Raw genomic sequence first — 25,895 nt, 5'->3', positions numbered from 1 at the left:
TGCAGAAGTGAGAGGCGGACCATGGGGTGAGAGGTCAGAATGGACTATGAGGAAGGAACCTATGGCCTAAAGGGAGAAAAACGCCCACTTTGACATTCTAAAACTACCATTTATCAGTTGTGTGACCTGTGGCAAGTGACTTCACATTTTTTCAAAGCCTCAACTTCCCTTTGAGTAAAATGGGGGTATTACCTTCCAACCCCCAAAATTGGGTGTTATAGTCCCACTTCCTTGCAAGTGTTTTCTTGGCGGTTTGTTTTGTTTTTAATATACTGTGGGTAGTTTCCCTTAGATGGCAGAGAAGCTGGGAGATAGTCTGGATCTTATCAGCAAAGAAGGAGGCGAGTCATCTGAGTATGAAGGAGACAGTGACACCGCAGGCCTGAGCCATCAGAAGGTTTTCTTAGCGCTGGGCATAGGATAGGGAGATGAACCCAACGTGAATAAAAGGATTTGCCAGCATCAGTGAGGACACAGGGGAGATTAGAGGGCAAGGATGCCTGAATCTGGGGGAATCAGGCCTCTTAACTGGAAAGGAAGTGTTAGGGAAGGTGCGCCCACAAGCTTCCTCTCTAAACAGCTCTCCCAGGTGAAGGTAAAAAGAGAGGCGCCCACCTGGGGCCCACGGATCCGGGGAGGCTTTGGGATGGCGTGTCTGCACGCTTTGGGGAGCAGCGGGGAGGGTCCATTAATTTCCAGGAGGCTTGCAGCAGTCTCAACCCAAAGATTAGGAAGCCCTGTAAGGAGCGTCGTGAACCCGCGGGGCCCGCGGGCGTGTTCGGGCCGCCGCCACGCCCGCCCAGCCTCGCGCCCGGGCCGCGCCCCGCGCGCCGTTGGTGGTGCAGCGCGCTCCCGCCGCTGCAGGAACTTCAGGAACTTGGTTTTCATCCGGTGTCCACTGCACGACCTTGGGCTTTTTCTTTTTTGTAAATTGCTGAGTGTGGAGAGGTCCCGCCCTTCCGCGCCTGCCCGCGGGGCCGCCCCTCCCGCGCTCCCGGCGGTGCCCCTTTCCGGACGGCGCTGGAGTGCCTGGCGGCGGCGGCCCCTGAGATCCATGGCGCTCCCCGCCCGGCTGCAGCCCAGGTAGGGCGCTCGGCCGACCCGAGGGGAGGGGTGCGGGCGGAGGGGCTGCCGGGGTGCGGGGTGGGGCGGGTCCCCCCTCAGCAGCCGGGCGGGCCGCCGCCGGCGCGGCGCGGCGCGGCGCAACCCTGCACCCGCACTCCTTTTGCGCTCTTGACAGGTACCTACTAGTTCAGTTCTCCCGACAACCCTACGAAGAAGGCTCTATTATTTCCCCCATTTTACAGATGAAATGGGAAGGACCTGCTCTGCCAACCCTTCCTTTTCTGCGCTCTCTGCCAGTCCTTCTCCTCTTCCTCCCTCACCCCATTTGCAGCCCTTCCCTTGACTTTCTCAGACACAATGTTGTAGGCTGATGTTTAGAAACATCTATCGCACGTGTAGATTCCGGGGCCCAGTTCCTAAAAAACTGATTCAGCAATATAGCGGATGTGAATGTTGAACGCACCAAGTCATTCTGATGCAGGTTTAAGGAAGGAATTCCTCTTCCCCACCCCTTTCGTACTTGGTGTCATCTGGATGGTGCCAGGAAAATCAACAAGCTACACTGTGTCTGCTTCCCAACTTATTTGCCTTATTTCTCAGAAGTTTCACATCTCCAACTAGGAGAAAACCTTGTCTACACTGACAGGGCCACTCCCACCACCCTTCTGAACTCCCAGGCAACACTTCAAACAATGCTTTTCCTAACTCCCTCAGACCGTGTATCTGTCCGTCTTCTCTTAGTCATCTTCCCAGCAACTCATTTTTAAATCCAGCTTGACTTCTCTTTTCTGGCCTGAGCGACTAAACTGCTTTCTATGGGTGTCTGATGAAGGAACCTACCTGCTCTTGCCAAAAATAATAGGAGGCAGTGGCGAGACACTGACCCCGATCACATAACGCACTCGAAGTCGGTCCAGTTACTGCATCATCCACCATTTGGGAAAGCCATCGTCATTCCCCTCCTGTAACTATAAACCAGTTCTCTCTCACATTCTGTACTTAGCAGGCTGAGCTACTGGAACACATATTGATCACATCAATCCTTTTTCATCCATATTTTTTTTTCAAAAATATTCAAAGCCATCTTTGCGATGCTTACTTTTATCCCTTGGCAAGTGGCAAGGTTAGAACTTCAGCAAAGATGAAAGTGGAGTTTGAAATAGAACCATATTTAGCTTGAGGCAAACTCAGGATACTCACTTTAGCAGACAGTGTGCTGTGGGTCCTTTCAAAATCTGATGTGCGTTACAGGGTAAGCAAATAAGACTCTGATACGGAATAGTTTTCTCTCGCTTGCCCAGGTTGGCCAATAGGTTAGTTAAGAGACCTGTGTGTAGTACTGAAAGGATGATTATAAAGGAAGTGTTTAATGGTATTTTCCTGTATTTATAGGTATCGGAAGAATGCCTATCTTTTCATCTACTATTTAATCCAGTTCTGTGGCCACTCATGGATATTGACAAATATGACAGTCAGATTCTTTTCATTTGGAAAAGGTAAGACTCCAAAACAGTTTTAGATTTTTAACTTTTAATCCTTGTTTTCACCTAGCCCTGGTTATATTAATTTTTATAACTTCTATGAATTTCACCTAATATCCTTCACTCCTCTAAAATTCAGGGACCATGTTTTTCAGTAACCATACTTCTTGCTTAATGCCGAAACCAAAACCTTTTTGGAGAAGGGGGGAGGTAAGATGAGGAAAAGGGATTTGGCCTCTCCCTGCGTTGACAATTTGCCCTGAAAACATAGACATGGCATTGGGGTGGTGCCATGTCACTCTTCCTTTCTGATTCTGCACCAAACTTTAGCAGATCTGGTGTGTTTTCAGGAAACTTATAAATTCCAGTATAATGTTTTGTGCAGAGAAATCAGGAATTAACCAAATTCTTCCTTTGTTTTTTATTCCTCAGGTTTAAGGTGACTGGAGACTACTAATAAATGAAAGATAAACTTTATATTCCCCAGGCTTCTATTTGGTGCCCTTAAGGATTAATGTATCCCTGAGAAAATGTAGATGGCTCATCACCCCTATGGGAGCTGGCATTAACAGTTTAGGCCATCAGCTTCCTCCAGTTTCCTAAAAAGTAAAGATTTTAAATAGCATTTCAGTTTTCAAAAAGTGAATCACTAAATGTCAAAATAACATTCTTTTCATGTTCCATCCCCACATGGGTAAGTGTCATCACAGTTTACAACTGTTGCAGGACTTGAAATTTGAGCAACTGCTGGTTTCAGCTAAAACAAACGTGTAGACTGTATCTGGGAAAAATCATGCTGTGCTCATCAATTCAGACTTCTGTATTGTAAGGAAATTAATCTACTTCTGAGGACTATAAGCTATTTTAGGTTGCTTTTTCTTACTACAAATCTACAGATAAATTCTTGCCTTTGTTAAGAACCTCCAAAAACACAACTTGAGGCTTGAAATTCAACTATGATTGTTGGGAGCCTTCAAGCAAAGGAAAACACAGGCGTTGGGAAAACTTCCTTTATATATTTAGGAAAAAGGCATCACTTCCAGGCCTTAGAAGTTGGCTGTGGCTTTGTGGGCATCTTACAGGTCATTCACAACACGAGTCACAAGCAATGAACTCTTTCTTATGCTGCCTAGCCTTTCCAGTGGGGAAAATTGCTTTTGTCAGCCATGTATTTATTTCTTAATTATTATCCTGCCGTTATAATTATAGAAGCTACTTATTATTAAAGAAATACAACCTATTCGTTTGGAAGGCAGACTGAAAACAACTAAATGGGGGTTCAGTACAATTCCTGAGTAAATGTATAAATTGAGTAGCTTAACAGTAATCTAATCACCTAAACTAGAAACACCTGCTACCTTCCTCCTTCAGCGAGCTGTGTAATTGATAATGCTCTGTTATAGCAAGTGCAAGGCAGTGGATAAGAGCATGGACTGTCTATGCCTCAGGAATCATCTATGAATTGGGGATGAAGGTAATAGTGTCTACCTTATGGAGCTGCAAAGAAGAGCAACCCTTAGTGCTCAATAAATTATCAACCCTTAGTGAATGATCACTAGGCAGTACAGACCGCAAAGTCTCCGCTAGAAGTTTCTTAACATGGCAGGATTTCATTTTAAAATTTAAACCAACACATTTATCCTGTTTAGAGGAACATTTGTTTCCCTCCCATTTCAGCTCTCTCCAAATACAGTATTTCATTTGGGCCCTTTGCAATGCAAACTCCAAAAACCCCCATCAGAGTCCAGAAAGCACTAACCAAGTATGTATAGGACAGAAATGCTAGATACACATAAAATATTATTTGATATCATGGCATCATTAATGTCATTTCCATAAAGCTTCTCTGAAATCATATTTTTCTCCTCTCTGTCATTTTCTTGTCAATGGAAAAGCTGTGAGCACGGAAGAATAAGCTCCCCTCCAACCTGTTGACTTTTGATGTAGTCTAGATTCTAATTGGTTACTTTTATGTGGGAATTACTTTATAATCTCATAAATGGGGAATAAATGCTATAGCTTTGGCCATGGAGCCTTCTTTTTCAAGTTTTTATTTCTTTTTGGCAAAGGAGCAGTTAAAATGTACTATAATATGAAGTGCTTTCTTTGGTTACATAGTATTCTAAATAATTTAGTAGCGTATTTAGGAAATTTTTCACATGTACAATGAATAAGGAAGTAAATAATCTCAATTTTTTTTTTTCCTGAGGAAGATTCAGCCTGAGCTAACATCTGTGGCCAGTCTTCCTCTATTTTGTATGTGGGTTGTTGCCACAGCATGGCTGATGAGTGATATAGGTTGGTGCCCAGGAACGGAACTGGGGCTGCTGAAGTGGAACACGCCAAACTTAACCACTATGCCATTGGGCCAGCCCAGTTATCTCAATTTTGTTTCAAAGTGTTGCATCAATTTGGGTTGTGATCTAGTTTTTACTTACTGTATCCATATTTTTAATTTACTGGACACAGATTCCATGGTTGACACTTTTTATGCCATTGGACTTGTGATGAGACTTTGCCAGTCCATTTCCCTCTTGGAGTTGCTGCACATATGTGTTGGCATTGAATCAAACCATCTTCTTCCCAGGTTTCTGCAGGTAGGTTTTAATCACATTATTAGTATTAGAGAATCTGTTTCATGATTAACTTTGTTCTGTTTACAGCCTTGCTTGACTTTATGGCAGTTAAAAAGCCAACCCTTGCTAACTTGCAACCCAAATCACTAATAAGGAAAACTCCATGAAAAAATTACCTCATCCAAAAATACTGTACAGTTAGAATAGGCAGCTGGAAACATTTAGGACAGTGATGCTTGGGGACCTGTGCGACACTGCGGTGATCCTCTTCTCGGAGGAGATGTCACAGCCACTTCCCACTCTCACTATGCCACCACAGAGGCAGAGGATTGGAGCCATTCTGACTCGGGTTTGATGACTGGCGCCTCCACCTACCACTGTGGGGTCATAGCACTCACAATCATTGGGCTGTTTCAGGACTACATACACGATATCTGGCAAAATGTAGGTGATCAAAAAAAGGTTCCCTTCATCCCTCTCCAGACAATAGAATACTCCCCAGCCACTTGTTGTTCATTCTGCCACTTTTACTGAATCCAGATGGAAAGGAAAGATCATTCATGTTTATCTAGTATAGCATCTAATCAAAGACTTGGGGATCAATCAGACCTGGATCCAAATCCCAGTTCTACCTCTTACTCATTGTATGAATTTAAACAAGTCATATAATTGTTCTGAACCGCATTTCCTCATCTGATGTGAAAATAACAACATAACTGAGAAAATGGGTAGGATAGGTTCCTAGTGCTTAGTTAAGACCATACCTGGTAGCTATTGTTATTATTTTAGCTATTATTTGTTCCTTCTACCATGTCTGTAACCTTAGATGACCATGTTCCTTTTAAAGGCAGGTTGAAGGGAGATGGGAAATTCACTAGTAGAGATCCATTAGGAAATCATCGCTGGATTAAGGCAAGAAAAATTAAAACGTGGTATTTTCCATAAGAAGGGAGAGATAAGGGTTAGGTGACTATATGAACATGTGTTTAAAATCTACAGAAAAAGGTATTTGCATGAGTATAATTTTAACTATTCGCAAAATAAATGAGCGAAATTGGTAAATAAATTTGACAAATTTGCATTGTAAAAATAATTAAAATGTTAGAATCTGATTGTATTACCAGAACCAGCAAAGTGCTTAGAACCTAAATGTACACCTTAAGTTTTTGTTGAATGAAGAAGTGGCACAGATCTCTGTATTAAAATTTGCTTAACATACCATGAACATTTAAAAGAGGGAAATAGGAGTATAATTCTAAGGAGCCTATTGAGAACTCACATTACAAGTTTACAGGAAATTTTAAATTTTACTCATTAAATAAAAGTGAAGAAATAGTATTCATTAGGATGAAGACATTTTAAGTGCTGAAATATCAAATGTAAAATAAAAATCAGGGCAATATTTAGAGTATGAACTACCAATAACAGAGTAGTCAGCTAGCCAAGACCTAGATGGAATTCCCTTACATGTATCCTTATAAAATAAAAATGGGTTCATATCTGTCCCAGAAGAAGCATATTATTTGGGAACAAGATTTATTGGTGTTTATTACTTGTTAACAACCCAAAATGCATATTTCAGAGAACAGAATTAACAACTCAGGTTAAATGAAAGTTGTATTCTATCATATGGAACTATTTTGCTTGGAGTATGATCAAATTCATCTAAAATCTAAGTCATGTTTTCTTTTGGTATACTTTTTTGGACTTTTTGCTCTTTTAGGCTAAATTGGCTAATATTAATTTCATGGTAAAACAGCATTTTCAAAATTAAGAGTAGTGTTATTTTAGTTATTGCCAGTGTAGGGAATACATGTGAGAAACAGGACAGGTATATTTGTAGGAAAGAAAATAGAGCACCTTGAATATGCCTAGAAAATATGCACATTTTTTATGCTTTTCAAAGTTGTGTAGGCTTGTCTATTAATAGAAATTATTATACAACTTAGAAATCTGATTTCTTGGAGTTCCAGAAATTCTAGAATATTTAAGTGTGATTTTAATCACTATTAGTTAGAACTCTAATGGCTTATAGAAATATGATCACTGTAGCTACATCCTGGTTTGGTAATTTAAAAATAATGGCAAATATACATTGAAACTTTTTATTCAAAGGTGAGGTTGCAAAGTCTACTGTTAATGGGGCTCAAATGATTTTGAAGTCTTTATTGTTGGGGGGGATAATAAGTCAGGGATCACCACACTAGAGAAGACAATTACCATTCTCATCCTGAGCTGATTATTATTCATTTTTCTTGTAATTGTTTGGCTTCCTTTTTATCTCTTTGAGATTTTATCTGCCCTCTATTTCTTTTATTCATTTACTATCTTTTCAGAATGGATATGGAATTGGAGAAAGCTTCAAAAACACATCCTCATGTCCAAAGTTTCATTTTCTCCCCTCTTTCTTTATTAGAGTTCTACAGACAATTAGAAGAATTCCCTCATTATGAGATGACTCTGAGGCCCCTGCTTTAAAGTAACCAAACAAAACTCTAAGGTTGTGTAATAATTCCTGGTTTTCCTATTTCCCCATTTCTAAGTGAAGAAACTGTAGTTAAAAATGTGGCTAAGCTACTTACCCAGTAGTCATAGCTGATTGCATACAGTATCTTGAAAAATGCATGGTGTCCAGCTGCTTTCAAGTGGGTTGAAAAACATGTCCGCACGTTTGTGATGTTATTTTGACATTACTCTTGTGAGACTGCTGAGTCACAACTGAATTCTCTTTTTGGGCACTAGTCTTCCAAAATATCAAGATAAGTAATTCCAAAAAGTAGTAGGAACCATTAGCTGGTTGAGTAATTAGAATCACATGTATCAAATGGTGGTGGTATGTTTGTTTTCTGTGTTTTGTTCTGTGCATTTTTAGATGTTTTATACCCATATCTTTATTTTGACAGTTAGGGAAAAGCCATGAATTTCTAAAATTACACACAATCGCTAAAGGATAAACGGGGCAAAACCCATTGACAATAAGACTATAATTTAACACCCAGATATATATTTTATGTATTTAAAAAATATATACATAAGGGGAAAAGGGCAAAACTGTAACATAAATAGTTGTTTATAGATGTCCATTTTTGGAAATAATTACATGCCAGTTAAGATTACTTAAGGAAATATAGTAAACTTTTGATACTTTTAATTTATAAAATGGGATAGTAAAAAAGTCTATGAGAGGTATATAACTATTATAAGAAGTGAAAATATAAGTGAAAACTAGGTATCTCTCCTCTCTAACCCCTTTCTCCCAAATGAGCTTGCATATTTTATTAGCTTGGTAAAAAAAAAGGTTGAATTGGGACTATTTCAGTAGATTTAATCAAAACAACTTGGCTTCTATAGAGTGGAAATACTACCCACCCTGAAATATTGATTTTGAAGGGCTTTGTTCTGACTTTGCTTGTGTGGAAGCCTGAAAAAGAGGTTTTTATTGACATAGCTTTAGGATGTTTCAACTCAAAGAAAGAGGAAAATTTCCACAAAACTAACCCTTGTATCATGACGTTAGACTGAATTGCCTTTAGGAAACTCTCAGAGAAATCCAGTTTACTCCTTTACCTTTTGAGAAATGCTTTAAATGTAAAGACTTCATATGTAACTGAATTAAAATGGCTAAATTCTGCATCCTTCCCTTTGCATCATAATAAACACTGCTGCACATGTAGTAATTTTACACAACTTCTAAAATCTATAAATCAAAACACTAGGAATTATTACCCCCAAATTATTGTGCCTACAAAAATTCCATTTGTGAGCCGAAACTGCAAGAACTATTTTTATATTTACCAATATTACCTCCTATTTCTGATAAGGGCAAGCAGGAGTCTGCTTGCCAAAAATCACTCCAAAGATTTCACAGTCATAGATTCTTATGAGAACAAATATGAAGGAAATCCCAAAGGAGTATCTTTAAAATAAACCCTTTCAGGAAAACAGCCAAGTTTCACCCTAATTTCTTTTTATCTGTGAAGCAGGTGCTTCTTTGCATTGCTAGATTAAATAATCTTCTGATTTTCCATAAAATCGTATAGATTTTCTTTCCAGTTTTGAGTTGGGAACAGGTTTATATTCTTAGATATAAAATTGTGCTAAGTGCTAAAGATAGTGTCGAGGGGGCTGGCCCAGTGGTGTAGTGGTTAAGTTCACACATTCTGCTTCAGCAGCCCAGGGTTCGCAGGTTTGGATCCTGGGTGCAGACCTACACACTATTCATCAAGCCATGCTGTGGCAGCATCCCACATACAAAATAGAGGAGGATGGGCAGAGGTGTTAGCTCAGGGCCAATCTTCCTCAGCAAAAAGAGGAAGACTGGCAACAGATGTTAGCTCAGGGCCAATCTGTCTCACCAAAAAAAAAAAAAAAAAAACCCAAACAAACAAAAAAGATAGTGTCAAGCTATGAGATTCTCAAAATTTTGAAGCCTCTTGGGAATGAATTACACACACAATTCACTCAGTAGATAAGATTTTAGACTTTGCCTGTGTTGGTTGCATTTGATCTATGGAGTTCTTCAGTGTGATAATTATAAAGCTGTATTCATGGTATAATTTTAAAGATGCTGAGATTAATCTTTTTTTATTCACTGATGGTCTTATCTATATAGAAAAAAATGTATTTTCCTATAAATATACTAATCACTACATTAAATTATATTTATTTTCTTAATAATAATAGCTTACATTTATTTAGGGCTTTCTATATGCCAAATACTTTTATAAGTTCTTCACATGCATTAACTCATTTAATCTTCACAGCCTTAGCCTATATAATATTTACTATATAATACTAATTATTATCTCCAGTATAATTACTTAACACAAAAGTTAAATAAATTACCCAAGGTCACACTGTCTCACCAAGTAGGATGTAAATACCATAAGGCTGGGACTTGGGCTTGATCACGGTGGCTATAGCCCCCAGGACCCAGAGCAGTGCACTCAATAAACATCTACTGAATGATGAATAAATAAACAAAAAATATATAAATGGAATTATTTAAATACTTTTGTCTTACAGAAGAAAGTAATTGGTGGTTTTTGAACATATAAGGGTATGTTTCTGAAGTTCTCAATGAATTTCACAGGATTGAAATAGTTTGGGTTATCATTTTAGTAAAATAATAGTCTGTGAGGCTAAAACTAATTTATTTTTAAGATTCTAGAAATTCTCCCTATAGTTGAAATATCATTTTACCCCTTTGATAGTTAATAACTAAAGTGCTAGCTGCCATTTATAAAGTGACAACTTCGTTTTGGTCATTGCTTAACCTGGAGTTTTAGGATTCCCAAATAGAACATAAAAATGCAAAGTATTTTTATTTTATGGTTACCATACTTTTGAGTAGACCACATTACCACCATGTTTAATTTGGCCTAAGTTATAGGGTTTTTTTTACTATACTTTTATTCTACCTGTTTGAGTTGCACTAAACATTACAAGTAATTGGTCATTTTCTCATAGGATTTGTTTAAAATGATAAAGTGTTAAGTTCTCCCAAGTGTAAGCTCCCAATAACTGGTCAAATTATTTTATGTAAAGAAAAGTAATAAATTTAAAAAGTCTATTATTCAGGATTGTTTTGGTGTTGATTTAGATAATCAAGGAAGTTCTTGTTTTAAGGTTTAACTTTTGAAGAGAGGCTTGTTTGAAGAACAGGCTATAACCTGGATATTAGGTGCAGGGGTATCCCATAAAATAACACAGGTGAAAATGTCTTATTGTTTCAGAAGAAGGGATTTAGAATCACATTGTCTAGATTTTGAGTCCAGATCTGTAGGCAAATCACTTTCACTTTGTAAAATGCAACATCCTTTTTAAAAGGTAGATAATAATAATAGCACTTACTCCTTAGGGTCATTATGGAGATTAAATGAGATGGTGTATGTTTGGAACTGGGCACAAAGTAACCAATAAATATTGGCTTTTATCAATTTAAGAATATCTCCACCTAATTCTCTCACTGTATTGACATTGAATGGTCAAGTTAGAGTTAAATGACCATCAGATAATTTGCTAATTAAATTGCCATTGTTGGGGGGGGTCTTCATATACCTACATGTATGTATGTGGTTGTGTTTTGGGGGCATGTTGATTGCTGATTTCTGTGCAATTGGGATTCCATCACTAACATGCCACAGACCCTCAAGGAATGATTTTCAACATGGTGAGTTTCATTGTGCAGCTCTAGTCTCTCTCTTTTAGAGATTTTTCCCCTCTATACCCATTATTAAGGGACAGCCTGACATCACAGATAGCTTACAGCTCTGGAAACCAGGAAAATTGGGATATATAGGTGTCTAGGTCTGCCACTAGTTTGGGCAAGTCACTTAACTTCTCTGGTTCCCAAATACCTTATTTGTAAAAAGGTGGGGTTGGACTACCATCTAGAAGGGTCCCTAGTGATCCATCTTATCAAGAAGTATCAGTTTTTTCTTTCAATAATCAGCCATGTAATTAGAAATACATGTTGTGTGTATGCATTCATCTGTATGTATCTCCTGAAATTTTTATCAAAAATTAAATGATTTTCCTAATTAGCAGGCACTGATCAACTGTAAGATTAGGCAGTGCCTAAGTACTTGTTTGCTGCTAAGATCTTGTATCCAAAGGCTGCCAGGTGTCATGACAGCAAGTTTGGTTCATTCAGTAATTATAATTGCAGTTAAGTATAATTCATTATATAAATGTAATTAAATTAAATCAAGAAACTAGGGCATTGTAAAGAAAGACTGACAAAAGAAAAACAGCTATGTAGATAGCTTCCATAGATTGATTAAGGTTTGAATCATATCTAATTCCGTTAGCCAAGCAAGGATCCTCTTGACTCACCACGGTAGTCATAAACATGCTGATATAGCTTATATGTGTGGATTTCGGATCATGTGGCCCACTGTTGGCAAATCTTGGATTTCTCTGCACTAAGTGATTTTCTAGGACTAACAGCCTATGATTCTAAGTCATAGATTATCCCAGTCTTTTCTCCTTGATCTGCTTTAAAAACAAAGACAGCTATTGAAAAGTAGAAAGCAATTCTCCCTTTCCTTTATCACTAATATGCTCCCTCCATCTCAAGTATATTTTCCTTGACCATTTAGAGCAACATAAAAAGTTCTATTAAAAAACCCCATAAAAAATGCAGAGAGTACCGGGGATATTAATACAATATAAGAAAGCACATTACGTTTAGATTGGGAAAGAGGCATGTATTTTTTGAGGTCAGTAATTGGAGCAAAGCCATAAGCATGTGAATTCTCAATGATTTGCAAATGCTCACTGACTTGGAAAAAAATGAATATGTTGAATTCTTTTCATTTTCCACTAGCTTATGAGGGTTAGGATTATATTACTTCCCTTCCCCCTCCTCCAGCCCCCCTCCCAAAGCTACAATGGCTTCCCTGTTGGATGAAATTGAAATTTCTCAGCCTGTCATTGAAAACCCTTCACAACCCAGCCCCCACCATGTTTTCAATTTTATCTTCCATTATTCCCTTCTATGCATGCCCCCCCCATACCTCCCAGGGGTTCTCATTGCTCCCAACACACTCTGCGTTTTCACACCTCTGCCTCTTTGCTCAGGCTGCTCCCTTGGCCTAGGATGCCCTTTCTCGTATCCAGTCCCCCTGACGAACCCCTGTCCATTCTTCAGGATCCAGCTGAAATGGTACCTGTCTTCATAAATCTCTCTGTATCCTTTCCCCAGGCAGATATCTCCCTCACCTGTGCTCCCATACATAGCACTCTAAATGACAGCATTATTCACATGTGTTATGGTTATTGCCTCACATTCTCCTACTGCTGCTACCCTCCAGAGCAAGGACCATGCTTAATTATACATAAAATCTTAGCATCTAATACATCGAGGACACTCAGTAAGAGCTTGACAAAGTGAACAAAAACATGTGTGCATGTATCACAAGAAGGGAAATATCCTGATAAAAAATAGAATTTGGATAAAAAATAGAATTTGGAGAATATAGAAAAACAAAAAGGAGGAAATGAAATTCATCCATAACTCTACTCCCTCAGAGATCATGTTAACAGTTTAGTGTACTTATTTCCAGTTAAAGCATACTTTTAAGAAAAACTCTGGTTTTTAAAATTAGAAAATTACCTACATGCTTAACAGATGATCCTAATTCTTGACTTTGCTGTTTCTTTGTTAGCTCACAGAGAGAATAATCATCCTCTTTGTGGTGATCACCAGTCAAGAGGAAGTCCAAGAGAAATATGTGGTGTGCGTTTTATTCTTCTTTTGGAATCTATTGGATATGGTTAGGTAAGGAGACAAAATAATCTCTTAAAACAAAGTCAAATTGCTTTTTACAGTGAAACCAGTAATAGCTGCTTACAGTTGGTTACTCTGAATGAGAGAGAAAAACATAACCCCTTTTCAAATTATTTTATCTTGATATGGAAATGTATTTTTAGTGCTTTCCATAATGGGCATATCAAAGATAATGAAAACCTACTGTGGTATTACAAGAGCAAATCAGCACATTCAGGTTTCCAGCAGAAGACTTGGCAAAACACCAATTTGGAATAAACCTCACAGCTGTTTGCTAATGAAAGGCATTTCTTGCAATTGCTTTGGTACATGTTACTTTAATAAGCAAAGCAAGACTTTTATTACATCATAGTCTGAATTTACAAAGTTGGTTTCTGTGAATTTGAGAATATTTTAAATATGGAGCCTCATCTTGCTGGGAAAAAAATGGACCTCCACACACATTTTTGTATACAATTCCAGTGGGTTCAGATGACTGACTGAAGTTCTTGGGTGGACTGCCTGGGAATCCTTGGACCTCAGTTTAAGAACCCTTGCTCTAGATCATCTTCGATTTCCTTCTAATTCTAAAACTTTGCAATGAGATGAGCCTAGTCTTATCTCTACCAGCAGTGGCGTAAAACAGTCCCCTTCGCTCAGTAGCTCACTTTGGGGAAGTGTCCTAACTGGTACTTCAGCTCTTACAGATGAGAAGTGCCCCTTCCGCTTGAAAGATCTGGATGTGCATAGGTAACAAAACAGCCCTAGCATTTTAGCTGAGTTTATGTAAATTCCTTATTTATTATAATGTCAATAACTTAGCTGAGTTAAAATATTTCTAAATAATGGGTTGAGCCCTAGAGTGGATTAGAATATTTTGTTGAATTAAAATAACTATAATTCTTTGTATGTATAACTTAGTAAGTTCTCATTTTTACCTGATAGTTTTGTAGACTTGGGGGCTAACTTCAGGGATTTTCGGAGCCCATGACTTCCTGTTCATGAGACATGGAGCCTCATCTGGGACTGTGGCTTTCTAATGTCTTATTCTCTGGTACGCCCGAGTCTTTCAGTGTTGATTCAGTCTCAGATAAGCTCAGTAGACCTACTGGAGAACAAAGTGACTTTTGTATTGAGAGTGGTATCATGATGTCATGGAAAGACTTTTGGACATAGAAGTAGAAGATCTCAGGATGAACTTCACCTCCACTACTTACTTGCTATACGATCTTGGGCAAATCACTTAACTTTTAAAAAAAAAACCACAACAGTATTGAGATAATTCATGTACTTTAACACTCACCCTTTTAAAGTATAATATTTGTGGGTTTTACTGTTTTCAAAGACAAGTGTAACCATCACCACTATCTTTTTTGAGAACATTTTCATCATCCCCAAAAGAAACCCCAAACCCATTAGCATTCACTCCCATTCCCTCCTCCTCTCAGCCCCTGGCAACCACTAACATACTGTCTCTATGGATTTGCCTGTTCTGGACATTTCATATAAATGGAGTTATACAATATGTGGCCTTTTGTGACTGGCTTTTTTCACTTAGCATTTTCAAGGTTCATCCATGTTGTAACATGTATCAGTATTTCATTACGTTTTATGGCTGAATAATATTCCATTATATTGATATAACACTTTTTATTTATCCATTTATCTGTTGATGGGCATTTGAATTGTTTCTACTTTTTGGTCATGAGGAATACTGCTACAAACATCCATGTACAAGCTTCTGTGTGCACATATGTTTTCATTTCTCTTAACCTAGGAGTGAAGCACCTAACCTTTTTGAAACTCAATTTTTTCTCTGTAAAATGGGGGTAGAATTATCTTCCCAACTTACCCTGGAATGACTTTTTTAAAGGACCAGGACCAGGGAATTTCCTGAACCTGCTAGAGGCATCTGTGAAAAATCCACAGCTAACATGATGGTTAATGATGAAAGACTGATCTTTCCTCTTAAGATCAGGAACAAGACAAGGATGTCCACTCTTGCCACTTTTATTCAACATTGTACTAGAAATTCTAGCCATGGCAATTAGGCAAGAAAATGATATAAAAGGCATCCATATTGGAAAGGAAGGAGTAAAATTATCTCTGTTGGCAGATGACATTATCTTATATATAAAAAATCATAAGGAATCCACTAAAATATATTAGAACTAATAAACTAGTTCAGCAAGGTTGTAGAATACAAAATCAATATACAAAAATCAATTGTATTATACACACTTGCAATAACCTATCCTAAAATAAAATTAACAAAACAATTCCACTTATAATAGCATCAAGAAAATGAAGTACTTAGGAATAAATTAAACAAAATATGTGCAGAATGTATACACTGAAAACTATAAAACATTGTTGAGAGAAATTAAAGAACTAAAAAAATGGAAAGATATCTCATGTTTATGGGTTGAAGACTGAATGTTGTTAAGACGGCAACACTCCCCAAATTGATCTACAGATTCAATGCAATCCCTATCAGAATCCAAGCTGGCTTCTTTGCAGAAATTGAGAAACTGATCGTAAAAGTCATATGGAAACCCAAAGAACCCAGAATAGCCAAAACAATCTTGAAAAAGAAGAACATAAAAAGACTCACACTTCCCAATTTCAAAACTTACTACAAAGCAACAATAATCAAGAGTGTGATACTGGCATGTGGATATGTCATGGAATAGAATTGACAGTCCAGACATAAACTCTCACATTTATGGTCAATTGATTTAAGGGTGCCAAAACCATTTAATGGGGAAAAACAGTCTTTTCAACAAATGGTGCTGGGACAACTGGATATCACATGCAAAAAAATGAAATTGGACTCTTACCTCACATCATATACAAAAATTAACTCAAAATGGATCAAAAACCTAAATGTAAGAGCTAAAACTTTAAAACTCTTAGAAGAAAACATAGGAGTAAATGTTTGTGATCTTGGATTTGACAGTGGATTCTTAGATTTGATGCTCAAAACACAAGCAACAAAAGAAAAAAGATACATTGATTGTCAAAAGTGGCTTTTAAACATATGAGAAGATGCATACCCACTCTTGTAATAAGATAAAAAAACAAAAATAGTGAGATACCATTTTTCATTTAGATTGGTAAAGATCAAAAAGTTTGATAACATGCCATGTTTGGTGACGGATTGCACTGTTGGTATATAGTATATATAGTATATATACACATAGATAAGCATATGCAAAAATATTTCTGACAGAATATATAAGAAATAGGCATTGGTCATTGCCTCTGAGGAATTATGGTCCTGGAATGAGATATTTACTTTTCTCCATTCATGTTTTCAAGGTTTTCGATTTTGTTTTGCCCTATGTATGCACTGCCTATTCCAGTGGTTCTCAAATTACGGTCCCTGGACCAATGGCATCAGCATCACCTGGAACTGGTTTGTAATACAAATTCTCAGGCTCCACCTCAGACCACTGAATCAGAACTCTGGGGATAGGGCACAGCAATTTATACTTCAGCAAGTCCTCTGGGTGATGCTTAAGCATACATCAGAGAAATAAAAAGATGTAGACTACTTCATCTATTACATCACAAAGGCAGGTTTAAAACTACCTACTGTATCCCAAACAAGCTCCTAAGGCCAGTTCTTTAACTGATCACACAAGATGGCACAACCACATAAGTAGAAGGATGCCAAATAAGGATTTGGAAGTCATATTTTTATTTTTAAAATTCATTCCCTAAATATTTACAAGTATGTCTTAAAAAACCTAGTGGTTTCCTGCATAAAAAGGGCTTGGCTTCTGAGTGAAATTGAAGTCACTAATCAAGGAAACTTTTAACTGTCATTTGCTGAGGGATAAGAGTTATATTTTTCTCAGTTCACCTCCATAATTATCCACAATCCACCCAATGAGACAAGCCAGACTGACATGGTGCCCTTCCCCCCATTTTTTTTTCTTTTTTTTTACCTCTTCTCCTGCTTAAATTATAGGCAATGAAGAATGGAGTTTGCACACTTTCCAGTTTTATCTGTGTATTTAATTGCATAGTAAGGTATTTTCTTCTGTTATTTCCCAGACATGTGCAGCCACTGATGTTTATAAGCTCCTTGTCTCCTTGCAGGTACACTTACAGCATGTTATCAGTCATCGGAATATCCTATGCCGTCTTGACATGGCTCAGTCAAACACTGTGGATGCCCATTTATCCTTTGTGTGTTCTTGCTGAAGGTCAGAAAAGAGTGACAAAGCAATCTAGTTATAATGGCTCACTAAATTTTTTGATGATTAATTTTTCTATTTTTGCTACTGCTTAGCTGGCTCAATGTATCTTTCCTGGCATACTTCCCTTGATGCAAAGAAGCAAAGCATTAAGAAACAAAGTTAGAGGGGGAAGCAGCTCTGCACAGTAGACAAAATGTTGGAGGAGGAATGAGAACATCTGAGTACAGGCCCTTAACTTCATTAACTCTGTATGAGTTTTGGGTAAATCATTTAACCTAAGTCTATTTACTCATCCAAAAGGGGTTTAACGTTTAGTGATTCAGTGACTATTTTTAATGCATAAAAATTCAGTTCCCTCTGGGTGGACTGTCCTTCCCACTCACCGTCTACCATGCATCCCAGTCTCTGCCAGCAAAAGTTAACTCCACCTTTAGGTCAATTATCAATTTCTCAGGTAGCATTCCCTGACTTCCTCAGCTAAGTCAACTCCCCCTAGTACAGCACCATGAATCTCTCTTTGATAAGACCTATCTTGGTTGTATTAGACATTTGGGTGATTCTTTGGTGAATGTCTGTTTCCCTGACTAGCCTCTAAGTGCCATGGGGATACGGGCTTCTGTTTGTTTTCTTGCTTCCTTCCTTCCTGTTATGAACCTAGGCTGCATGCTTACTAAACGCTGAAAGAATTACTGCATACAATACCAAGTAAGCTAATTACTTAGCCTAACTGTAAACCTAAAACTTAAAATCAAATAATGAAAATCATCAATTTGCAAAGTGCTTGAGGATATTTGGGGAATATATGCTTCCTTCTGTAATGGATTTGGTAGACTGATAGGGAACTTTCTGAAACAGACGTGATTAAAGTTTTGAAAACTGAAGGCATAAAGAAATTAAGAAAGCATGTTAAGGTAACTAAGGGAAAACATAAAGAAACAGATTTAACATAAAATGATGGTGATGTTGGCAATAACCATAAAGTATATACAATATAACCACATGTTTTCTATCTACCGATGACCAGAGAAAAGGAGCTTATATTAGAGTAAATCATATTAGATAGAGTTTTAAAATTTGTTTTGTTTTCAAAGGGAAGAATTATTAAATTTTGGAATAGACTATGCCAAGAGAATCTAGAGAATAATCTTCTTGAAAACCATAAAAAAAGGGTTGCCATTTCTTTGAGAATGAAATCCCTCACTCATTGAAACATTAAGTACATTCCTGTGTTATATCATAGGAAAAATACTGTAAACAGCATGTAAAGGAGTAAGGTAGAAATATGACTAATATTTTCCTAAAAATAAGGGATAAATAAATGTATAGGAAACTTTTCCATTCTTGTTATTCCATAATTCTAAGACTTCTTTCTAAGCCATGTTCCTACATGGTTGCTGTAAAACTCATATTTTTTTATTTAAATTAGATTGACAAGCTTATTCTTGCCATTAAAAAGCAAAGTATATGCAGAAAAAAAGTCTAGCAGCATACATGACAAAATGTCAATAATGATTAATTCTGGGTGGTAGAATATAGGTGACTAATTTTATCTTTATGTTTCTATATATTTCAAATGTCCCAAAGTATAAAAACATGTAGTTAAGAAAACCTACTTGACTTTTGATAACTGTAATATATTTTAATAACTATAGTTTCCCATCTGCTAATGGGAAACCAAAACCAAGTTCATAGGAATAACCAAATCAACTGTACTGATAAAATGCTAGAGACCTAGGTGTAGCCCCTGGAAATCTTAGATGGTATGCAGTGGTGCCAACTGCAGACCCTGTGCTGATGCCACTGACCCTCTCTATCTAGCTCTAGTAGCTGTTGGTGCCTGACTTTTCCTCCATCTTTTTAAAACAAGAAACTTTTAAAAATAATTTTAGACTCAACAAGAAGTTGCAAAAAATTGTGCAGTTCTCATATACCCCTCCCCCAGCTTATCCTAATGATAACATCTTACATAACCATAGTACTTTATCATTTATTTCCATGAAATGATGTCAAAAGTCTATATGTAGAATACAGTTTCATAGAACCTCCATCTCTTTTTATCTGACACCTCCTCCCTCAAAATAATTTAGGCCAGCATTTCTCCGAGTTCCTCGGAATTTTTATTAAGTACTGCTGGGGTGTGGGAAGGAAGGAGGAACTAATACAAGGCCAGTTAAACTGAGGAAATGTTGGGTGAAACCAGTTTCTTTATTGCAGAACTTTTCAGAATCTACTATACTAATGTGTGTTGTGAAACTCCAATAGAAAAACATATGCAGCATTTTCCAAATTCATTTGGCTATCACCCTTATTTGTGGCTAAGTGCACAGGTGTTTTTTGAGGTATCATTTTAAGAAACATTGTCTACTGTTTCTCTGTAGGCATAATAAAGTATAAGATAGACAAGTGAAACCAGTTTCTTTATTGCAGAACTTTTCAGAATCTACTATACTAATGTGTGTTGTGAAACTCCAATAGAAAAACATATGCAGCATTTTCCAAATTCATTTGGCTATCACCCTTATTTGTGGCTAAGTGCACAGGTGTTTTTTGAGGTATCATTTTAAGAAACATTGTCTACTGTTTCTCTGTAGGCATAATAAAGTATAAGATAGACAAAAATTCAACAAGTCACACTGCTGTAATGGCCTTGCCAATTTAATGATTCAGCAGATTTCTATATCAACCTGTAGCTTTAGCTAAAGGATTCAGCAGTTGTTACAAAACCGCCATGATCAAATTCAAAATATCCTTCAGCTCTGCAGACATGTATGCACATCCCTTAACAGATGGAGGGAAACCTTCATGATGCCTTGTTTTTCTTTGAACAGCATTTGCCGTCTATCAGTCCCTGCCTTATTTTGAATCATTTGGCACTTACTCCACAAAGCTGCCCTTTGACTTATCCATCTATTTCCCATACGTGCTGAAAACATATCTCATGATGCTCTTTATAGGTAAGTGGCTTCTCTGTTTTGTTTTGTTTTTGCATTCTTCCCCCGCTTTTTGTTGAGTGCTGCCATCTACCTTAATGGAAAGGTCTGTAAGCATGAGAGAGACTGAAAAGGAAGCCTGACGTGAGAAACTAGATCTTGTTAATAAAGCAGGTAGAAATTATCATGTTTTTGGCAGGACATCACACGATCTAGTATATCACAGTTTAACCGTAGGAACAGGAACAGTTTTACCAGCAGGAAACGTAGCTGCGCTGTGTATGAAATATAGAAGTTTTGACCACAGACACAGGCACCCACAAACAAAATCTAGATGTCAAACTAAGCAAGCTTGGCTGTTCCTGTTTTTTCCATTTATATCTATTTTGTTTCTTGTTTGTTTGGCCTTACGTGCTAGCATTTCCTAGCAGGCAAGTGGGAGGAGGTGCTAAAGACTCAAAAAAGTGTATGGAACAGAAACAGTTGAAAAAATTTCATCAATTAATTTTTTTCCCAGGAAATTGGGAAAAAGATTCCATTATTAAATTTTAGTTTCTCTAGCTCTAACCTTCACAAATCCCGAAGATAATGATTACATCTAGAAGGTAACAACTATCAGATATATAAAAACAACACATCAAAGAGAAGACAAACGTGAAAATTCAGGAAGTGGAGAGAGCTCCTCTAAAGAAAGAGAAAAATTAATTCCTTGCAATAAACAAATAGTAAGATTGAGGGGTTTGTTTTACTTCTCCTTCTGCAGAAAATCTAGACACTTCTTTAAGTGTTCCTTCTTTGAGTTTCTCTTGCACGTGTCTGGTCCCTGGATTCCAAGCAGCACTCTGACTGTGTTTTACAACCATGGTTCTTTCCAGAGAAATGGTTAATCAATCTTACTTACTTTTGCGACTTCCTTCTCCACATTAGGTATGTATTTTACCTACAGTCATCTTTACTCAGAAAGAAGTGACATCCTCAGAGTCTTCCCCATTAAAAAGAAGAAAATGTGAAGCACAGCATTCCGATGTGACATAAGAAAAGACAGGCTTGTGGATTCAGCTGCAGCAAACACAACCCGGAAAGCATTCTGGTGGAAAAATACCTAGGATTTGACAAAAACCCATGATGTGAAATAATTGCACTCCTCCTCAAAACTCTAGACATATCACAGCAGTCTGTTTCTCACACATTGTATTTTCAAAACATAGTCTGAACAACCTGCTTCACCAAACTGTGGATTTTATACAAGTTACAATTATATTGTGAAGCCTGATTATTTTCCTATAAGGTTAATGAAAATAAGAGATTAACGGGAGTAGATTCAATTAAATTGAGAAACCAAAGTCGTTAACCTAAATTACATCTATTTACATTTATTTCTTTTCACTGCTGACTTCCCAAATAGCAGCAGATCTGTAGGAGGGGAGTGATGTGAAATATGCTCTGCGGTTGTCTAGAATAACATATTTTATAGACAGATGTCTCCAGAGTTAACATCCACCGTAAACATTAGATACATGTAGAAAATTAAAGAAACATTTCCCCAAACCCTGAAAGAGTAATCGTTAATATTACTCAAGTTATTTGAGCTTTGATGCCTTAAAAGAGGATCCTAATGGGGGCCGGCCCCATGGCATAGTGGTTAAGTCTGGTGCTCCGCTTCAGTGGCCTGGGTTTGTGGGTTCGGATCCTGGGCACAGACCTACACCACTCGTCAGCCATGCTGTGGCAGCAACCCACATATAAAGTGGAGGAAGACTGGCACAGATGTTAGCTCAGGGCTAATCTTCCTCAAGCGAAAAAAGAGGAAGATTGGCAACAGAATAGACCTTTGGTAAATACACAAATAGTGCCCCATATTCCCTTTTTCTTTTTAAAATCAGGCCATATACATACCCTACAGGGAAATAAAAGGTACAACAATATAGTAAGTCATTTAAAGGAGGCAAGAAAATTAAGAACTAGTGATGTTTCAGATTATTTATTACTGAATTATTATTGCTAATTATTAGAAGTCATATATAAATCATCACTTATAAGTTTTGAAAAATGCTCTTTTGAAGATTTAAAATACATGTGAATAACTAATAGAATCATTTCTTTACCATCACTATATCATTCACTTTTCTTGAAAGAATTATAAAATCTTATTATCCAGTAACTATGTAAAAAGAGTACTAAATATTTTGTGACAGAAGAACCAGGTAATTAAAATGTAATTATAAAAAAATGAGTAATCTTATTTCCACTAAATGAAACATTTGGAAAGAAACAATTGAGTATTAATAAAGATAATTGACATCTTTATAAATTTATTCAGAATTTTAAAATAAGTATTAAAATTATCCTTTTAAGAAGCTACATTTTTTTAAAGTTCTTTATTTTATTTCTATATTTAAAAAAAATTACTGAAATCTTTAGTGTGTAAACAGAACAGAATCCCTTTGCAAATTTTAGGTGACTTAGTCTAGCTTCTTCCTAATAAAGAGGGCTACTTACATTGCTGAAATATCACTAGAATCACTAAAATGAAGAGAAAGAATTAGAGAAACTACACTTTATTAGGTCATTATGAGAAATTACAATTCCATTATTAAATGATACTTTAATTTTTAAACCAGATTACCTAAAGAACCTTCCTATTTCTTAAAATAGAAGACCAAAAATAAACACAAGTATATTTATAATTATGGTAATTTTGAAGTGGAGATGAGGATTGACAATAATTTGAGATATCTTCAATAATTGTAACATAAAAAAATCTGTGATTTCCTCTGGTGACAGTGTTACAATTGTTAATATTACTGTGGTTGGTTGCCTATATTCATAATTGAAAGAAATACTAAACTTTGTTAGAGGTTAGTGAAAATAAGGATGTAATTTCTTTTCCCATTCAAGTTCACGTTCCCCACATTAAGAAACCCAGACATCTAGTAAAACATCTAGTTAATTGGATGTTACCCAGATTGCAAAGTTGATTTCTTTGGCTATCTGTTTTAACCATATGTCCATCAAATCTCCATTTCATTTTGTTCAGTGTCATCAAATGCTTAGTTTCTCAAATCTAATTAATATAGATGAAATAGGAAACAATTAGATATTTTGAAAGCGTAAGACATAATTTTTTAAATGATCTTTCTTTGGAGTTTCAAATGCCAAGTTGCATTGCCTGAAGTTCCAAGTAACCCAAGCTGAAGAGTAGTGATCAACATCAGCAGTGCCTCTGGTGCGGAAAAAAGGCGGGGGGGCAGGTGGCAGGGGCGGGTCAAATTCTGGGAAGAATTTATTTCATCACTCAGCAAAAGTCTACCTAAAAAATACAAGTACACACACACACATAATATCATCAGAGTCCTCGTGCTTTTCATTTATCAAAGTAGTTGAATGAAAAGCAATAACTAACACTTCTTCCAAACATATCCATTCAGTATAGATGCGTTTTATTTTACTCCAATAAGCATTTCAAGAAACACTCTTATCCTGGTCTTAAGTTTTCATTCAATAAACAGGTTAACCTTAGTGGAACGAGTTGATCCCTAGTCGGCTGCATACACACGCCTGTGTTCATTCAAGAAACACTTCTTTTGTGCCTACAATGTGCCAGGCACAGCGCATCATTATAAAACCTTTACCAAGCTTCCTGCAAAGCAGTTTGCTACTAAACAATCTCCTACATCTCACTGAAGTCCCTCAGAGAAGCTAACTGTTGTTTTTTTTTTTCTTTTGCTATACCTTATTCTGCCTACCTTGACCAAGTTGTCACATATAAGAATCTGTATTTCTTTCAAAAGACGATATAGATATAACATCAATATCTGAAATGTTTCTCCAGAGAAACTCTTCCATTTATTTAAATTTATGTACAAAGAAAACAGTTACATTTTTATTGTGCAAAAGTATTAAAGTAATTTAAAATTAAAATTGAAATGTGCTAAAAACGACCTCTCCTTTCCCCAACATCTTCCTCTCATTTGTTTATTTTTGCTTTGTAAACATTATCATGTTCTCCTTTGTTCGGGTAATTTTTACTTTCTTCTTCTGGGTCTAAATGATATGCTAATTTTGATGTGGCACTTTTCTCCGGGGCAGTTTTTCAAAATATATTCCAGGGAGCAAGCGTCACAGAATTAAGGGTGCTTATTTAGAATGCAGATTCCTGGGCTCCACTAAAGATCTGTTGAATCAGCAGCTTTGGTAATGAGCTCAGGAATCTGCATTTTGACAGGCTCCTCAAATGAGCCTCATACACACTACAGTTTGAGAATCATGGCTTTTGAGTCAAAAGTATTTCAGCTTTGAACAGAAAACTGCTAATAAGAACTTATATTAAAGCCACCATACAATGCAGTTCTGTTTTTAGAACTGAGATGATGGCATTCATTTTTTCATGTTTCAGTAGTTTTTAAACATACTAAATAGGAATTATTAACTAATTAGTCTCTTTGCTAAGGGTAGCTAGAGTTTTAAATCTCATCTTAAAAAAGGTTATGGTCAATTGCGTAAGAAAATCAATTAATAAAAATATGCCTTAATTCATTAGATAAATGTATGTGTCCATTGTGTACTTACTTCCCCAGTATTCAGCTGAGCCATGGGGTCCTGCGAGAGAGAACGTGGTCTGGAAGTAGGAGCACTGGGTTTGATTTGAAATCCAAATCCAATATTTACTAACTGAATGATTCTCAAGTTCCAGTTTCCTTAACTGCCCAAGGTTGTTGAAGAGCAAATGAAGTACGGTAAATTAAACCTTTGTAAAGTATAAAAGGTTAGACAGAGGTAGGAAATTTACATGTTTCCTGGATGCTTTTCTTTATTACATGATGGTTTACTGGTCTATATTTTCTGAGTATAAGCTCCATGAGGGCAGGAATGTCATGTCTTGTTCACTTTGTCCCCAGAATCTTATATGGTGGCCCATAGTAGACACTCATGATTGTTCGTGCAACTCTGACTTTATAGATTACTACACTACATCCAGAAAAAAACATATTTTAAGAAATCTATCAGATTAATTAGGTGATGTTTCAATTATAGTTGATTAATCCTCAAAGGTACTTCATGTTTGGAAGACACATATAGAAGATTTTTTTTAAACTTATATAAGTATCTTTTCTTCATGTGCTACTTGCTTCTAGAATGTTTTTACTGTTAAGGAGAACAGCTTCTTAATTAAGAAATTTCCATTATCTTCCTAGGTCCCAGCATACATGTTTTCAGGCCTGTGTTCAAGCATTACAGCTACTATTTATTTTCAGTGAAACATAAGAAAGTGATAGCATTTACATTACATTTTAGAATTTATAAAGCATATATGCTTATATGCTTTTAACTCTCAAAACTATTTTGTGAGGTAGCTTATTTCT

The 25,895-nt window shown here is 36.8% G+C and overlaps 1 protein-coding gene and 1 long non-coding RNA gene across 2 annotated transcripts; one reads left to right on the top strand and one right to left on the bottom strand.

Annotated features, from left to right (window-relative positions):
* Window positions 1–634: 634 nt before the first annotated feature.
* HACD4 (3-hydroxyacyl-CoA dehydratase 4) lies at window positions 635–24,453 on the top strand. Its single transcript, XM_004436765.3, has 7 exons — window positions 635–1,083; window positions 2,458–2,561; window positions 5,016–5,143; window positions 13,294–13,406; window positions 17,502–17,608; window positions 20,431–20,556; window positions 21,460–24,453. The coding sequence occupies exons 1-7, from the start codon at window positions 647–649 to the stop codon at window positions 21,540–21,542; spliced, it is 1,098 nt and encodes a 365-aa protein (XP_004436822.2). The 5' UTR covers window positions 635–646; the 3' UTR covers window positions 21,543–24,453.
* Window positions 13,331–17,506, bottom strand: LOC147914411 (uncharacterized). Its single transcript, XR_015555452.1, has 3 exons — window positions 17,348–17,506; window positions 14,333–14,502; window positions 13,331–13,389 (listed from the first exon to the last, which is right to left on the bottom strand). It is a non-coding gene; the product is annotated as an uncharacterized LOC147914411 (long non-coding RNA).
* Window positions 24,454–25,895: the final 1,442 nt, after the last annotated feature.

The sequence above is a fragment of the Ceratotherium simum genome, chromosome 20 (genome assembly GCF_057802395.1).
Source record: "Ceratotherium simum simum isolate JZ-2026a chromosome 20, ASM5780239v1, whole genome shotgun sequence".
In the NCBI taxonomy this organism is placed as follows: Eukaryota; Metazoa; Chordata; class Mammalia; order Perissodactyla; family Rhinocerotidae; genus Ceratotherium; species Ceratotherium simum.
The sequence above is the reverse complement of the archived record's forward strand: the minus strand, read 5'-3'. Positions and strand labels throughout refer to the sequence as shown.

Excerpts from the sequence above, each read along its gene's own strand:
- HACD4 (XM_004436765.3), top strand. The coding sequence starts at position 647 with ATGGCGTGTCTGCACGCTTTGGGGAGCAGCGGGGAGGGTCCATTAATT. Across the intron at positions 2,562-5,015 it reads ATTCTTTTCATTTGGAAAAG|ATTCCATGGTTGACACTTTT; the intron begins GTAAGACTCCAA and ends TACTGGACACAG. Across the intron at positions 13,407-17,501 it reads AATCTATTGGATATGGTTAG|GTACACTTACAGCATGTTAT; the intron begins GTAAGGAGACAA and ends GTCTCCTTGCAG.